The sequence below is a fragment of the Phyllostomus hastatus genome, unplaced genomic scaffold (assembly GCF_019186645.2).
Source record: "Phyllostomus hastatus isolate PE091 unplaced genomic scaffold, TTU_PhHast_1.1 phas_contig_524, whole genome shotgun sequence".
Classification (NCBI taxonomy): Eukaryota; Metazoa; Chordata; class Mammalia; order Chiroptera; family Phyllostomidae; genus Phyllostomus; species Phyllostomus hastatus.
This window is the reverse complement of record NW_025333900.1, coordinates 7,004,183-7,021,766: the sequence shown is the minus strand read 5'-3', so window position 1 is coordinate 7,021,766 and position 17,584 is coordinate 7,004,183. Positions and strand designations below refer to the sequence as shown.

Here is a 17,584-nt window from a genome sequence, read left to right as displayed (position 1 = left end):
TTATACAAATCCAAACTACTGAATATATATAAAGCTTTTACATTTCTGATATATTTTTGTTGTTTTATCAGTGTCTTGTACATACAGAATTCAGATTGCCATAACAGATACTAAACTCTGCTGAGAAGACAGCTGCTCTGAATTGTGTTTGAAAACACATAAATAATGTGATTATCAATCAGTGTTTTTACCAACTGAGATGACAGTATTAAATATCATTTTAAACGAGTCATGGTGATGAGTCTATACTTGGGTAAGTTAAGAACTTGTAACCAAAAATTTACATATATAATATGCAAAAAAATCTGTAGGTTGATTTATAATAAACAATATTAGTCACAGAAGGATACAGACTGGCTTTTACATAGACATTTATTTTGTGTGTTGTACTATTGCGTGCAATAATACACACTATGATTTTGCATTCATATCCAGGCATGCCCAATGGATAGGAATTCTAGGTAGGCAGAAAGTTATATGGGTTCTAGATGCACCTAAGGGCTTGGTGTGTACCTTTAGGTCTGATTCTACATCCGTTGGGTGTACGAACACAGAGCTAAGAAAGGTCCCTCTTATTTATGACGAAGGTTTTGAACCTCTGCCACTGCACCCAAATCCTTCATGTAAAACAAGTGTGTAGACAGCAGCTACTGGCTATAAGAGAAGGGTTTACCACCTTTAAAAAGTTACACTTGCTGAGAGACAGACTGAACTAGACCATATTTTTTGTATGTCGAAACCCTTTTAGTGGGAAGGGACAACTTCCTCTGCACAGAAGTTTCTCCTGCTTGAAGCTGAGATCACACAAGCAGAAACCCATTGTGCTTCTGCCAAGTCACTGTGGGGATGCTGGGAAAGCACACCCAGTAGCTGGCAAGGGCAGAGCCACCACATCGAGTCCTAAGATAAGCAGCCTGCTTTATCACTCTTACGAAAATTTTCCCCGAAACAGTCTTGTCCATGGGTTTTCCCCCACGTTTCCCATGGTAGTCAAACAATACAGAACACACTCGAGCTTCTCAATGATCATGTATATTGCCAACCATGACAACACCTTTATTATATTGAACATTCACTCAGGCTCCTTGAATCTGGCTGGAAGTCGAGCAGTCCAGTGGGATCCTTCAGGTGATAGAATGATGATGTGTTAGTTCCTTCCCAAGAACCTGAAGGTTCTTCTGACATGCTCCACAGACACAACCTGGACTGCAGAACCCGACTGTCTTTACACAGGAACACACACACCAGTGCTTGGCCTTTCCTGATGCCACAGGTGGGTAGGCCAGTTCAAAGTCTGGACACAGAGGCACTTCCAAAATTTGGCAAGAAAAAGGAGGCGAGTTCACTAAGTGGGGCTTTATCACTGTGTTGTCTTGTATGTATAAGACATGTGTGGCACACAGACACAAATAGAGACAGAGATCTTTAGGTTGTGGATGGGTCATGCTTTTTCTTCTTGCCCCGGCAGGACTTGCAGACACAACAGATTATACACGGGGAAGCCAGAAGCAGCAAAGGTGAAGTCACCAAGGCAATGATGCCCAACCCCACAAGAATCCCAACCACCTGGAAATTCAGAAGAAAAAAAACTATATTAGCAATTAAATCTCCCAATTTGTATACTACACCAACAGCTATGGACTGAATGCTTGTGCCCCACCCCCACAAAAATTTCATCTTGAAACCCTAATTCCCAATATGGTGATGTGGAACCCTCATGAAGGGATGGCTGCCCTCATAAGTAGAGACACCAGCGAGCTTGCTGCCTCTCTTTACCCTCTGCCACGTGAGACTCAATGAGAAGATGGCCATCTGTAAACCAACAAGTCCAGTCCCAGAACCAGCCCTGCTGGCAGCCTGATCTTGAACTTCTAGTCTCCAGAATCATGAGAAATAAATTTCTGTTGTTTAAACCACCCAGTCTATGGTAATTTGGTATAGCAGCCTGAACTGACTAAGGCACCATCTCAGGCACATAAAATAGTCACAACTATGGGACCTTTCATCCAGCAATGGTCTGAACTGAATAAATCAGGGCAATACCAAAGACTAAATCAAAGGTGAGGAGAGCAAACCAAACCCTAACTCAGGTTCTGGCACGAGCTCAGTATAATCATGAAATGTTGGTGTTGGCTCTCTCTCTACCTGAGTTTCCTCAACAGTCTCATAGGGACGTTAATAATAATTACTAGGCTATTAACACTGACTCCTTCAAAAGGAACATGGCCCTTAACAAATATGAAACACTATTAAAAATAAACCAGGCCTCCCTTTGAACCTGTCACATAAACACATGATGGCATGTACAGAGGGATCTAAGCCCCAGCAGGCGCTTATCAGGTTTCAGAGCACTGCCTTTCATAGCAAACATGCTGTAAAGGGCTTTAGGGAAGTCATCCCAACTTTTTTTTTCAGAAGGAAAGAGCATCTGCCCTCATTCTGCAAGTCACTCTTAATTGTTTGGCTGCTCTGGTGCCCTGCCCCTCCACTTACCCTCAAGAGTACTGTGCTCATCAATTAACTCCAGGCAATTGCTCCATTACCTTTTCCCAGCCCTGCCCCAGAACTCCCAGAACCTCCCAGGCTAGAATGGGTAAGCAGGAGTAGAGTGGAGAGGATGAACAGGTGAGCTTTTTAAGCCATTGTATATCTGGTTTATCTCATTCTCCTTTTAAGGTCAGGGTACCTGTGTTCGGTTCCATATCACTGAGGCTCTTGAATGGCCAAGCTTATTCCTACATGGTCCTTTGTCATAATGTCTGAGGAAAATGTCACTCTGAAAATTAAAAGAGAAAAGTTTTTATAAACATTTTGAATTGAGAAATGGATATTAACCACATCAGATCACCTTACTGGAAGCAAAGACTCTGTCTGATGATATTAATAACAGCCTCTAGGAATTCCAAGCACATGATCTTTAGACTGTATCTCAGTAGTTTTATATATCACCAAGTAAAAACAGATCCTAATCAATGGAACTCTTGACTGAGTCTAAAAGATATTAATGGCCTGACCAATTATCTTCAAGGTATGGTATGGAATGAGAGGACCATGAGTGAGGCAGCTAGAAGGTGGCTGTAGTAAACAAGGCTAGAACATGCCAGAGCCTGAGAAGGAGAGGAAAATACACTCATGAGATATTAAGAACGTAACTAACCAGGTGGGTAAATAAGGAGAAATTGCAGATTAGAGGAAAGTCCCTGTATAGAAGGTAATTGCTTTGTTGAGAGAAACAACAGCAGAGAGATGGATTTTGTTGGGAGGTGATGACCACAGTTTGGACAAGTTGAACTTGAGAAATACTTAAGACATCCAAGCAGTACTGTTCAAAAGGCAGCTGGTTAAATATATGTGGATTTGTGGGGAAAAGGGCTTGGCCATCAGTGTACATGGGGTAGAAGAAACCACAGAAGTAAATGAGATCCTAGGGAGCATATGGCCTGAGAGGCAAACAACTGTTGAACACAGATATAAGAATGGGTCAAGGAAGAGTCTGGAAAAGAAACTGAGAAGTGGCCAGAAATATAGAAGGGAAACCTGAAGAGATGGAATCAGAGGTGGTCAAGATTTCTTGAGAATCTAGGTAAGATGAGAACTTAAGTGTCCCCTGGATTTTACCCAAAAGAAATCACCTGAAGCCTTGGAATAATACAGTCAGGGTGTGACCAAGTGGCAATCTGGACACATGACTGAAGGTAAGTTAAGTGTCAACAGCTACAGGTGATTATATTTTACTGAGGCTTGGCTGCTGACAGGAGGAGAGAAATGTAAGGGGAAGATGTAGGCTTGAGGAAAGGGTCCCTCATTTTTAAATGGGTCACAGCTGAATGCATGGGTCAGTTAGAGACTGGAGAGCAGAGGGCAGAAGGTGAAGTCAGAGGAGAGAGAAAAGATAACTGAAGGGTGCAAGTCGCTGACGTTCCCAAGGCAGAAGGGTAAGAACACCTCATTCTCCCACAGTGGTAGCTTGCAAGACTGGAACTATCTCAGCTGTTTTTAGATCTGATTTATATGTGTTTGGTGGAGGAATTTTTTTTCACATTCTCTTGATGTTAAAATTTAACCAGCATTAATAACATGGTAAAATAGAAGAGCAAGTGTGTTCAAAGATCAACAGACTGTAACTTTGGAAAACTATCTCAAAAGCCAGCATAATTAAGAGCTTTGTGAGTTGATCTTTTTTAAACAATTAGATATTTTTAACTAAGTAACCCACTATGTATCTTTCTCTCACTGCAGTTTTCTTTGATTTTAGCCTCTTTTCTCTTCATTAGCTACCAGAATGTGCTTTCATGAAGGCTCAGCAGTTGCAGAAGACAGAAAACTTGTCTGGGATTTTCCTGCTGTAACTGACACATTCTTCTGATTAATAATACTTGTATGATGCTTTTTTGTTAGGTAGTTTCCTTTATACTTCACAGATCCCCCGAGACTGGGCTGCTATTATTCCTCTTTTAAGATGCAGTCATTGTGCCTGCTCACCTGGTGAGGAGGGGAAGAGCCAGGAATCAAATGCTCCTCTACCCCACCAAGGTGCCCCTGGACCTTCTCAGAGTCACTGGGCTGATCTGACCAGCTAATGTGGCAAATGCCATATGCTACCTTTCCTGAAGCCATAGGAAAGCTTCCTGAAGCTGTGATTTGTGTGGGGCATTGTCTAGACAAACACCACTCAAAGTGTGGTCCTCACTCCATCAGCTTCACTAGGAGTGGTTTAGAAATGCAGGTTCCCAGGTCCCACTGCACACCTCTGATGTGGGGTATTGGATCTATGCTTTAACATGCCTTGCATATGTTTCCAATATTCACTACGATTTTAGAACCACTACTTCAGAAAATTTACTTTAGAATGGCATTTCTCAAACAGTGTTCCACAGAAAACTAGTGTCCTGGGAACCAGTGGTGTTTCTGGATGCCTCTGGCAAGGTCAAGTGAGTTTGGGAAAAGCTTCGTGTTGAAGGTGTAGAATGTATGTTAGTGTGTCAGTGGAACCTGTTTATTTGATTTAGTGAGGCCCGAACACCTTAGATTATGGAGATCTTTTTGGCTAGGGAAGTTGACAAAGTTTCCAGGGGATACTGTTCTCGGCTGAAGTGACCTTAGGACAACTCAAGTATATCCTTCATTCCCTGTAAGAACCAGGAATGAGTAACTCTCCGTGGTAGTGTTAGTTCTGAACCGTTAAAAGTTCAAGTCTGCCATGAAGCTCTGGTGACACCAACAAGTACAATCAAGTAGGTGCCAACCGAGCTGAAATGCACATTATATGGAATAAATGCTTTTAATTCCAGAATTAGAACAGGCATTCCTGTACCTTCTTAAATGAGACTGGCTTCAGGATAGCATTACAATACCTTACATAGCACTTGATAAAGTATTAAGGGAACATATGGATATCACTTACATATTCATGGATTTTCAGTCACTTTGTGACCTTTTTTACCTTCTCATTTGGGACTTTTTTCCCTTTCTATCTGAAATGATTATAAAATAGATTTTTGTGGGAATTTTAAAAACTCTATCAAAATGTTCTGGGGACGTGATAAAGCCCCATCCACAAAGGTATGCACAAAAGCACACAAAACACCACACGTTTCATCGACTTCAGTGCTGCTATTAAGTGAATCAACTCTTGCTTTTCTCATGATTATGACTGATCATTTTTAAAGTTTGTACACAGGTGGCAAAGTGTTACTTTTTAAAATACATAAAGGGCAGTAAGCGAATTGTAGGTATCTGTTAAGTAGGACAATCAGAGGTGAAGAATTAGGATTCTATCTTTTGTGTGTTCTCATGTGTATTCAGCTCCCCGCTGTGGGTTTTGTGCTTGAGTGCTTTTTCTTTACAAATGCTCTCTTTACCACTCTGAAGTCTGCTGGCTGTACCTCTGGAACACACTTATAATACTCTGCACACTATGGAAAAAGGCAAATTTTATAAGTTTGTGTGCTGCTAACTGTAGACATTTATTGCCCTACAAGTTACCTATCTTTGTAAACACCTGCGGTCCATCATCTCTTACTAATTGTGGTAACAGGGAGGAAGACAGCCAGAAAAGACACTTGTTTGTACTATTTTAGCCAATCTGTGAATGTAAAACCCACACTGTTGCCTTGTTATAACCCAGTCTCCTATTAAGTGAAAAAATTATGTCTTGAATTTCATCCTAGTAGGTGGAGTTCAACTAAACGCCTTCTGCTTTTTCTTTGAATTCTAACTGTAACACGGCCCCACAGCATTGGCCCAAGGAGTGGTGAGATGCCAGTGTATGAAGGGCTCCTTAGTTTTTCCATTATTACTAATCTAAGAACCTTTTACTTACATGTGTACTATATTTGTTTACAGACTGTAGGTAGTATTATTTAAAAACTGGGTTTAATAAACACTTAATCACCCCCCCCCAAAAAAAAAAACAAGAATACCTCATCCTCTGAAACAGCAGGTCTGAGATTCAAGTCGGAAACACACTTAAAACACAAAATCACTCTGTTTGGTGTCTACCTCGGCCTGGCTTTTGGACAATCACCTTCTCCTAGACCCATGCTCCAAAACTTTCCTATAAACGAGGATCAACACCACTACCCTACATAGAACACCTGTCTACAGAAAAACATTGCCAAAAAGCCAATGCCCCAGCTAAAACCAAAAAATTGGGGTCTCAGAAAATAAGAACTAGAAAAAGATGCTGTGTATGCAGCCACCTAACATGTGTACCATTTCATCTCAAGTCCAAGAACAATACAAGTGACAGAACAGTGTGTTCTTTGCAACTCCACACCACAAACACATGCCAGCCAGGAGTTGGAGGGATCTGGCACACATGTTTATCCCTTACACTCCTGCTTCCTACACAGAACCTCTGGGTTCAGCCTGCTTGTGGATCTGAGCCCAATTAATATTCTGGTTAAACCTGGAAGAAAACGGAAAACAATTTCTTCCAATTGTAAAGCATGAGGGATGTATAATCTGTCAAATCTCCATCTAGAATGTTACTCATTTAGAATTATGAGAGGTCTCGACTATCAAACATAATTGTAGTTCAAGGATTATAATAGAATTTTTTAAAAGAATGAAAATATTTCTTTCAACCTGAGCTAAGCTTCTAGAGTCTAAAATGTCAATCTTCTTCTCAATTTATACCTTTTCTTGAAACACTGACATAAAACTGATTAAGATTCTTACTTACAGATGTCAGCCTAGACAACTTACTGAATTTTGGTTAAAAATCAGGCCCATGGTGGCCATCACACACACCATGTTTTAAATGCACACTCACCGCCCAACTGTGTGTGATACTCAAGCACTACAAGAGTTGCTTATTGAATTGAAGCAAACTGAACAATTAAAATGGGAAGCTGAGAAAAGAATGACCACCCGTGTCTGAGGGCTTAAACTCATATGGACATATTTCATAGGCCCAAACTGCCAAAATAGGGAATATCTATAAATAATTTAGGCTACCTCAAACTTTAAAACACTGTAATTGAAAACAGTAGAATGAATGCTCAATAATCCCTCACACCACTTTTTAACTCTGAGGTTACCATTACTAGTCTCAGCACAGGGGTGACTATAACTACACCGGAATTTGAGAAGACATGCTTCAGGAATGGTTAGGAAAAAGGACAAGGAGACCAGACCTTTTTATCTAGAAGAGAACCCTGACAAAGCAGGAGCAATACCTCTGTCATGCCAATGAATGAGATTGTTATTTGAGAGACATCACTGCACTGATTTGAATGGCTTTTTTCTTTAAATTCAAAAAGAGGAAAACAACCTAATTGTGGAAGGCAGGATAATCAGTCTCCTAAGGATGTGCATGGTTTTTCCCCAGAACTTGTGATGATGTTACAAGTGTGATTAAATTAAGACTTTGAGGTAGGGGAGATTCTCCTGTATTTCCCTGATGGGCCCAATCTAATCTCAGAGAAGCCTTCCCAACTGCGGTCAGAGAGAATGGCTCTGGAAGCTATGTCTGTGAAAGAAGGGTCAGAGAGGTGTGCTGCTGCTGCTGCTGCCTCTGGAGACTGAGGAAGGGGCCACAAGCCAAGGAATGCAGGCAGCCTCAAGAAGCTGGGAAAGGCCAAGAAATGGATTGTCCCCTAGAGTCTCCAGAAAAAAAAATGCAGCCCTACGGACACCTTGACTTTAATCCAATGAGATCCACATTCGACTTCTAATGTACAGAGCTAAAGATAATAAGATTGTGTCATTTTAAGCCAAAAGTTTGTGGTCATTTGTTACAATAGCAACATAAAACTAATACACCAACAGTCCTTTACATAATAGAATGAGACCATGTCCCCAAAGCAGGAAATGTCCCTAAAACAAACACTTGCCTTTAAAGCTAAGGTGACACACCTAAAGTAATCAAACAGAGGTTTTACAGATATCTAAAGCAACAGGCTCAGGAAGTCTCGTTAAGAAAAATAAATTCTTTGGCAGGGCAAAAACAGCTCAATATTTTGAAAGGAAAGCCTATAGGACACTGGCTGGTGCACAGGTACAGAACGGAGGAGAAAAACAACTCAAGAAAGCGACCTCCACATAGAACTTACGTCCAGGTTCTGCAGACAGTACCAGCAAAACGTGTGTTTGCAGTTCTTGCACATCATCTGAGCACAGCCTTCATTGCGTTCGATATAAACCCGGCAAACTGGACACTGCTTAATGGGGGCATCTGCATCCGTCCCAAAGAGGGCCCTAGAAACAAATGGATGAGAAATGATATGGTGAGCATGGAGAATGCTGCCTGATTTTTTTTAAAAAGCTAGAACCACAAGGGTGTACACTAACCAGAGCTGTGGTAAGAGTGGGCTGGATATAATTAATAGTTAAATAAATAATGCTCTTCTAGACTCAATTTTCTGGTCATCAGTGGAATTCCTAGGGCTCCTGATGGGTAGGTTGTAAACTCTGTTATCTGTGCTTAATTCACCACCCGCCCCCGGGAAAAGGGCAGGGAAACAGGAGAGACAGACATTATTAGTTACTCAGATTACTCAAAACAAAACAGAAGACCTTAATTTATTTATCTTTGATTTTGAGTGAATTATATAATCATATTTTCCACAGCTGACTGAATTCATTATTTTGCCAAAGTAGTATTTCATTCCCTGAACACACACTGTCTGAATAAAAAGTCTGTTACACAGCAGAAAAACTAGCTCAGGATCTAATGGGGCATAGACAACCCATCTAATGATCTGCCCAAATAAACAAATGGGGCGGTTGGGGGGAGTCAATAATCAATACTTTAAAGTAAATGCCCAAAGTCATTGAAAAGACTTCAAACAGATGGATAGGCCAATAAAAAGTCACAGGCTAGAGGGACAGAAAATAAGGGGGGAAGTGGGGTGGGAAGGAAGGCTAGGTGAGCCACAGCACTGGGTTGGACTTCAGCTATTCATTAAAACCACACCCAGCACAGAGACATCAACTTCACAGAGATGTACAAACTGTGATAGAGTTGGGTACTTCCCAGTAACCTTATATAGATAGCAGTGGGACAGTTACCACTTTAATTAGCTCCCCTCTTTTTCTCAAACAGAGAAATATCCCTTAGGGCCTGAGTGACTTCATGAGATCACAGGGATGCCAAGTGACAATGTCAGAACTCAGTCCTTCTCCCTCTGGGATCTTTACATTGTCCCGTGATGCCCAGGGACCTCCCCACAGTGGCAGTGAAAATGTAGGAGGTACTGGTAAAAGGGCACAGGCCTGCCACACGCATTGGATCTGTTTTCCCTCTTGATTTGTCTGGTCTTAGATTCAAACACAGTACCATAGCCAGGTAGCATTACTACTCCTGAGAATGGTTCTCCACACTCTGAGGGCACTGGGTGACCAAGCCAACTGGACTACAACACTGGTATTTCTCTTCTTGCTGATGCAGAACAGCCATAGCCTCAAGCAAAGCAAGCAATCAAACAGAAAGATCTCTTACTCTGGGTCCTGCTGCTGCCATAAAAACTCTCCCTACTGAAAAGCACAGATTTAATTGCTTCTCATCATAATAAAATCTCAACTTGGCACCAACTTTTCAAAGCATAAAGTATTGAGAGATAAGCTCTTTTCCTCTAGTACCTATGAATTTAGTACTGTACTACACTGAAAGGCTGTTGTTTCTACTGCTGCACTCTCTCCGATATGACTGGCACACTTCATGAGCTGGCAATTTAGTTAGGTAAGAAACTAATTTCTGCACACTTGGCAAGCATAAAGAACAAGGTATGTCAATAGCCGGCAGGTATGGTACCCAAGCAAATCACTGTGGACAAGCTATGACTTCCAGCTGAGAACCAGTGGACCATGTGACTCTCTAAAGAGAAACCAAAATTCATACAAACTCTAATTTCAGCAGTATCTGAAAGACTGTCCAGGGAAAATAACTAAAATCCCCCTAGAGATGCTTTTTGGCTTATTCTTTGTTAGCAAAGTACTGCAGGGAAATAATGAATCGCTAAATTCTATCACAAAATAATTCCTTCCCCAAGCAACATATTTCATTTTTCTGAGAAAAATATGAATAGTCCCAAACCCCACATTTTCCTTCTTACCCGTGTTCTGTTGGCAAGATGATGGGCTGACTGTCTCTGCAGGAGCCCTCAGGATGCCAAGCATCCTTGCAACATGAGCAGAACTTCAGGTGGCAGGAAGGGCACTCCACCAGCACAGGCTGTCCCGGGTCACCTGCTGCAACAGGGCACACTGTCTGACAGTCTGCGACAGGACACCATGTTCGGTGGGGGTCCAGGTGAACTTCTAAAGCGTAAAGAAAGAAAATGTGATGGTCTATCTGTCTTTCATTCGAACTTGAGGCTTTCTCCTCTTCATTTAGTCTCTTGTGCAAGCTAATATTTATGGAAATTTAGTACAATCAAGGGTGGTGATTTCTTCACAGTGAATCCAAACATACAAGGTCACTCAGCCTTGCCACGTTTCCCAGAGGAGGTACTAACAGAATAGGCCATATTGCCCCTATAAACAGATAAGCAGTGTTCTCATTAACCAAAATTTGCTACTCTTCTGGAATATTTCTTTCTTTTAAGCACTGGAAATATGTAAAAATCTCAAGTCCTTTCTATAATTACTTTGGGTACTATCTTGGAGGAAACTGGACATGAAGTATCTACCAAAGCGAAAGAAAAAAAAAATCACAAAAGATTTCATCCTCCAGGCACTGAGACTAGGTAGTGAGGTTTCCTTTGCTATTTAGAGAGAACTTATTTTAAAAAACAAGGAAGAATCAAATAATTTAGGGGCCAAACAGTGTCTGGTATGGCTTAGCCAGAAAGTTAGAGTAGCTGTTAATTTGGATTTTGTGCTACCCTACCAATATGGCACTTAGAGACAATTTGCAAGACAGCCACATACTGTAAAACAAAAGGTAGGAACTTTCACAGGCCGTAAAATGCCAGTTTTGTCCCATATCTCACTGGCTAGATCCATGTGGTGTGAAGGAACGAAGATAGGGTTGGGGGTGGGTGACTGTCTCTCTATTCAAAGCTTTACAGATCTTGTTCAGTTTTCCATTTTCTATACAATAACAGACCTCATGTTCTTGTCATGTAATATGACCTTTAAGGAACATATCACATGAAAAATTATGTTATTTGAGGGGTAAAACAGCTCTTTTTCCTCTGAAGTAATGTACAGGGTGGGGCAAAAGTAGGTTTATAGTTGTGAGTACATGAAACACAGAGTTTATTCTTGTATTATTATTTATTAATTATTATATTAGTTCTATACAAACAACCGTAAACCTACTTTCGCTCCACCCTATATTTTGCAAACTTTGAACTGATAAGGTTCTAGTTTTAAATCTCCTAAGGTCTGTGATTCTTCAAAATTTCCACTCAGGAAACAAAGAAACCCAAAGGGTGGTGCAGAAAAGGAAATGAAAGTATTAAGTGTGAGCTTAGCTTTAAAGGTAATAATTCCTCAAATTCAGCATCAGGGGACAAAGTCTGAAATGTTCCAGTCAACACTGTCTCCATAATGTTTCACCTAGAAAATGCAACATTTGGATCTACGATTATAGGTTTTTATTCAAAAAAAAGCATCCTTAAACATAATTTCTTCTTTAATTCTGGGGGACAGGAACTGGAAAATGATGGGCCAAATATAATAAAAAAAGGGAACCTGATGATTCATAGATCCTCAGGCCCTAAGAGAGATGGACCATCGAAGATCCCTCAAACTTTGGGACAGGCTGGCGGGACAGTCATGGGGATAGTGACACACACATGTTCCAAAGTCTTACTTTGCATTTCCAAACCACTTAAGTTTTCATCCAAACTCTTATGACTGTTTCAACTACTAAGCCCAAAGAAATGAAGGCTGGTATATAACTTAGGGCTAAGGACTCCCAGGTCAAATATCTACTTATTATCCATTCTAAATAACAGGTCTTTCAAAGTCTGATGATAAAGGTAAGTCTGTAGGTTAGAACCATGAATAAGCAGCCAACCCACACATGGTTGTGATGTGAAAACTTTCCCACTTTTGTCCATATAATGCAAAGAGAGAGAGAGAGATTTACATATGTAATAAAGCAGTCGAATTTTACCAGGAGCTAAATGAGCAGAGGGAAAGTCATGGGAGTGTATTTGGGAACAGCAGTCAACAGCCCAATCACAGATTATGATGATAAAGCCTAAGTGTGATGAGAGGCCATTGAAGGGAAAGGTCATGGTATGATTCTCATTTTTTGAACATTACTCTGGCTATTGTAGGAAGAATAGATGGTAACGGCACAAAGTAGCAGCAGAGAGGTCTACTGGGGGCTACTGTAGGACCAACCTGAGGTGCTACACTGGATTACATGTTAGAAGTGGAAGTACTGAAAATCTGGAGCATATTTGGAAGGCAAAATTGTCAAGATTTTCCAGTGGAAATGCAGCTGGATAGAGTCATCCCAGTTGACAAACACTGACTAGAAATATGCCTGGAACATAGTAAATGTCATTGAATAAATGAAGGGAGCTACATAATAGAAGAGTGAAAATTTGTATCTGTAGATAAATTCCTTTGGTAATAAAAGATAATGGAAGCATTAGCACTAAGGTTCCATATTGTTATGCCCTTTACTCAGATTATTTCCCGAGAACAGAAACAACTACCCAGAGAGATTTTTTTTTTTAGAGCATCTTGGAGTTTCCTAGAGAAGAGCTTTCCCCGGTAGAACAAGAATCCACACATACGAGCTGGGCCAGGTCACACAGAAAAGGCATTTGTCCTTCGGATTACCCTTCAGCTCCAACCCTAGAGGAGTTATAAGTCAATAGAAGCTAAGAGTTGTTCTATTTTTTTAATTATTATAATTCTAATATGCCATTAATAGCACAATTTTGCTTTACATACCCCAGGTAATAGTGTTCCACAAAAGAGGCCCACAGGCCAGGTTAGTAGAAAAGGAAAAAATGCTGCAAGGGCATCAGACATTAGCAGCCCTGGCAGCTAACAAGACCTCACAGAACACAAGCCAAAAGGGAACAGACGGCTGGAGCAGGTGGTGGCCAGATCACCGAGCACATGCAAGAACTGTCTTCTCCCCACTCTCACCTCCATGCTGACAATCTGAGAGGAGGCTGAGGGGAAGGGGAGTCCCACTGGATTAATGGGGGATTTTCAAAACACTTCTTATGACTATCATGGTGAATTCAATTCTACCTTCTGGCAGTTTTGGCCTAGCAAACAAAATGCACACTTATCCAAAACATTTAAGATCTAGTTTCTTTCCCCTTCAAATTTATTTTCCAAAGTTTGGGGGGAAAATGAACTAATGCATATTCAACTCATTTCTTCTGCATTGGCAATGACAAAAGCTTCATGCTGCTTTGAGATGGGGAAAGGTTCACAAATCTAGAAAAAGGGGAACCAGGAGTCTGTGTAAACCAGCCCCCAACTAACAGTGCCCAAAACATTTTAAGATGAACACGATTTAAAAGTGATTAGTTGTAGCAAACTTAACATCAGAGCTAGACAAATTCAGAGGCTTGCACTGGAACGCACTTACAGAAATGAGAATTGATTATTGAAGTAAAGCCCAGTGACTATTTAATTGTAAGACTCTGCTTGTTCATGTAATATTTGCAACACAAAAAATGCTATTTAAATTATCTTTTACTTCTATAATCTGAAAATTATTGGGAAGTAGAAACATGCTAAGAAAATAAAACGCCCATGAGACCTAAAGACCGTATTCGACACCAATGAGCATTTGCGATTTTCAAAAACTGAATTCCAGGACCCTTGTTTTTCCCACCTGGAACTATCAGCATCACTTACGCGGGGCTTGCTTCTTATTCTGTAGTATATTCTCTCACCTCACATGAGTGGTTTCCTGCCATCCTCTACCCTTGTGAGGCTGTGCCCAAAATGACATTGCATGAGTTTTTATTATTGTATTCTTATTATTGCACCCAAACTAATTTAATTACCAGCTGAAATAAATCAAACTGTTTTAACTTTTATAACTCATTACATTTTTAATTATGCCAAAGTTAATTTGTTTTCTGATATCTCAAAGAACTATGGTCTTCTGAAGGTAGTTAAAATACAATTAAATTAAGCTGATCAGAATTAACATCTGCTAGAGGAAATACACTCAAACAGAGGTGGCCATCAGCAGAGGGACTGCTATCAAGACAGATGAAGAGAACCACAGAATTTCAAACTTGGCAACAACCTTTTAGCTTAGCTAGTCTAATGCTCATATATTAGTACCCGCAGAAATTAGAAGTTTGCACAATGGAGTTATGTTGGGATCAGGCCTTTATTAGCCCTAGAAAACCATTCTCTATGTCAAAATATAATCATGCTACTAAATGGAGTTTTATTTCCACTATCACCATGGGCACATTTCCTTTTCAAAGCAGCAACTTTGAATACTTCCTCTCAACAAGTCATGATCTCCTTGGGGGTAGTCAGAGAAAGTGGAGGCACTCCTATAGTAAAAGTATCTATACTGCAGGAAGAAAACGGATGTGATAAGCTGCTGTAAAGGAATTAGTACTGATTATCACGTTTCTATACAACTCTAGAATATAGAACAAGTATGGAAACATGCTGACAAAGATTTGGGCTAAGTTGAAAAGAAAACAGAAGTAATATTGTGCTATACACTCAGTCCAAGGTATGAGCTCGATTCTGGAAGATGCTTTCTTAGTTCAGAAAATGGGAAAAAATAAAATTTAGTGGTCGTGATGATTACTAACAACAGCCATAACAATAATGGCAGCGGTAATTTACTGAATGTACACTGTGGCCGATACACAAGTATTTACCCATCCTCCACAACAGCCCTATGATAACCATCCGATTTTATCCCCTTTCACAGGTGAAGAAATGGAAATACACACAGGAAGCGGTGAACACTTGACATTGTGTCTCTTATTTGAGTCCCCTTTAGAAGTTTCATCCCACGGGCTGATAAACGTCCTTTCCCACAGACATTTTAGTTTTTCAAAGGAAAACTGAAACATCTGAAGGGCACTGTTTTAGACTTAAAACTGACCACCAAGAAAGAACTGGATGGTAGAGGAAGCATGAAGCTGAGAAGAAAATGTTATCATCCGAAAGCATAGAATAGCTTAGGAAGGAAACCATGAAACACCAGAAAAGCAGGCTCAAAAAAGAAAACACACATGTGCACACACACAATAAGAACAGGCTTATGATCAGCACCTATGAGAAGGAAGATAGCTAATGAGAGATGGGAGATGTTAAAAAAAAACTACCTGCACTACTGATAAGGTCATTAAGAATACCTACACAGGCAGATCTGGTGAGACAAAACCTTACTGATCGGACACAAAAGATAGGGTGGGAGTGTTTGACCAAAGACAAATGAAAGAGTGAGATGAAACTGAAAGAGCCATACCATAAATGTTAAGACTTAAAATGAAAGTAGACTTGTGAAAAATATTGAGAACAAAAGGGCTTTCAAAGAAAGATGAAACCAGCATGTGGAACTGCACTCCACCCCTAGTGCACGGCAGATACCCACTACATAAAAAGGAGATGTTGAATGCATAAGTGAACATGGTAGGATTAGCAAATGACAGCAGAAGAAATTCCTATTTTACTTTCCTTCTTTATGAAGAAGAACACTATGGCACTTAAAACATTTGTGTGTGTTTCTAACCACTATAGGATGATACAACTAGCCAGAAGCAGACACATTACCCTACCAAGGAACTGAAGCAAATTGCCGTTAAAGTAAGTACAATAGGGTTGCCAAAAAAGAAAAAGTAATAAAGAACTAGAGATGGAAAATCTTAACCCAATTTTTTAAAAAATTATTTTGAAAAAGTAGATTCTAGAAACAAGAATAAAAAAATTCTAGCATTGGTCATCAGGCACATGCTTTGAGAACCAGCAGAAAGAACAGCAGTAATCACTAACACATGACAGACCCCCTTTTCTTTGTGAATATTGGGAGACTGTCTCAGAAAGGGTAAGCCACACACACAGCAGTAGCTAATGAAAGACACAGATGGATGCAAAGTGCATTCATAGAATAACCAATCAATTCCAAATGATGTTTCTCTGTTTTGTATAAACAGGGATGATTTGGGCCCATTCGTGTTCCATAGATTTTTGTCCTAACAAAGACTCAGATGAAAACAAGGACATAAAGGGCAAGCTACTCACATATGTAACCTAAAGCAGAGGATGATTTAAAAAACACTAGATGACAAACTAAAAACTGAGAAGAGAACTTGATAGTAAGAATCAGACAATGTACCCTACCACACTCTACCCTATACACACTCTCCCACCCACATTCCCCCCCTTAGTTCATGTCCATGTGTCATAAGTTCTTTAGCTTCTACATTTCCCATAATATTTCTTGCCCTCCCCCTGTCTATTTCCTACCTACCGTCTATTCTACTTATTCTCTGTACCTTTCCCCCTCTCTCCTCCTCCCACTTCCCTGTTGATAACCCTCCATGTGATCTTCATTTCTGTGATTCTGTTCCTGTTCTAGTTGTTTGCTTAGTTTGTTTTTGTTTTTGTTTTAGGTGTGGTTGTTAATAATTGTGAGTTTGCTGTCATTTTACTATACATGTTTTTTTATCTTCTTTTTCTTAGTTAAGTTCCTTTAACATCTCTTGCTGCTTCTAGGATTCTCTCTTTCATTTTCACCTTGGCTAATGTAATTATGATGTGTCTTGGTGTATTTCTTCTTGGGTCCAACTTCTTTGGGATTCTCTGAGCTTCCAGGACTTTCTAGAAGTCTATTTCCTTAGCCAGATGGGGGAAGTTCTCCTTTATTATTTGTTCAAATAACTTTTCCACTTGTTGTTCTTCCTCTACTCTTTCTGGTACCCCTATAATTCAGATGTTGGAACGTTTAAAGATATCCTGGAGGTTCCTAAGCCTCTCCTCATTTTTTTGAATTCTTATTTCTTCATTCTTTTCTGATTGTATGTTGTTTTCTTCCTTCTGGCCCACTCCATTGATGTGAGTCCCAGCTTTCATTCCATCAATATTGGTTCCGTGTGCATTTTTCTTCATTTCACTTATTGTAGCCTTCATTTTTTCATCTAATTTGCAACCAAAATCAACCAATTCT

The 17,584-nt window shown here is 40.1% G+C and overlaps 1 protein-coding gene across 5 annotated transcripts in view; it reads right to left on the bottom strand.

Annotated features, from left to right (window-relative positions):
- Positions 1 to 354: 354 nt before the first annotated feature.
- Positions 355 to 17,584, bottom strand: part of RNF144B (ring finger protein 144B) — a 160,109-nt gene continuing 142,879 nt past the window's right edge. For all 5 annotated transcript variants that reach the window (XM_045847114.1, XM_045847115.1, XM_045847116.1 and 2 more), the window contains 4 exons: positions 10,560 to 10,764; positions 8,559 to 8,703; positions 2,687 to 2,776; positions 355 to 1,566 (listed from right to left, as the gene is read on the bottom strand). In XM_045847114.1, coding sequence (XP_045703070.1) covers positions 1,426 to 1,566; positions 2,687 to 2,776; positions 8,559 to 8,703; positions 10,560 to 10,764 — 581 coding nt within the window. In that variant the 3' untranslated portion in view covers positions 355 to 1,425. The remainder of the gene's footprint in view (positions 1,567 to 2,686; positions 2,777 to 8,558; positions 8,704 to 10,559; positions 10,765 to 17,584) is intronic.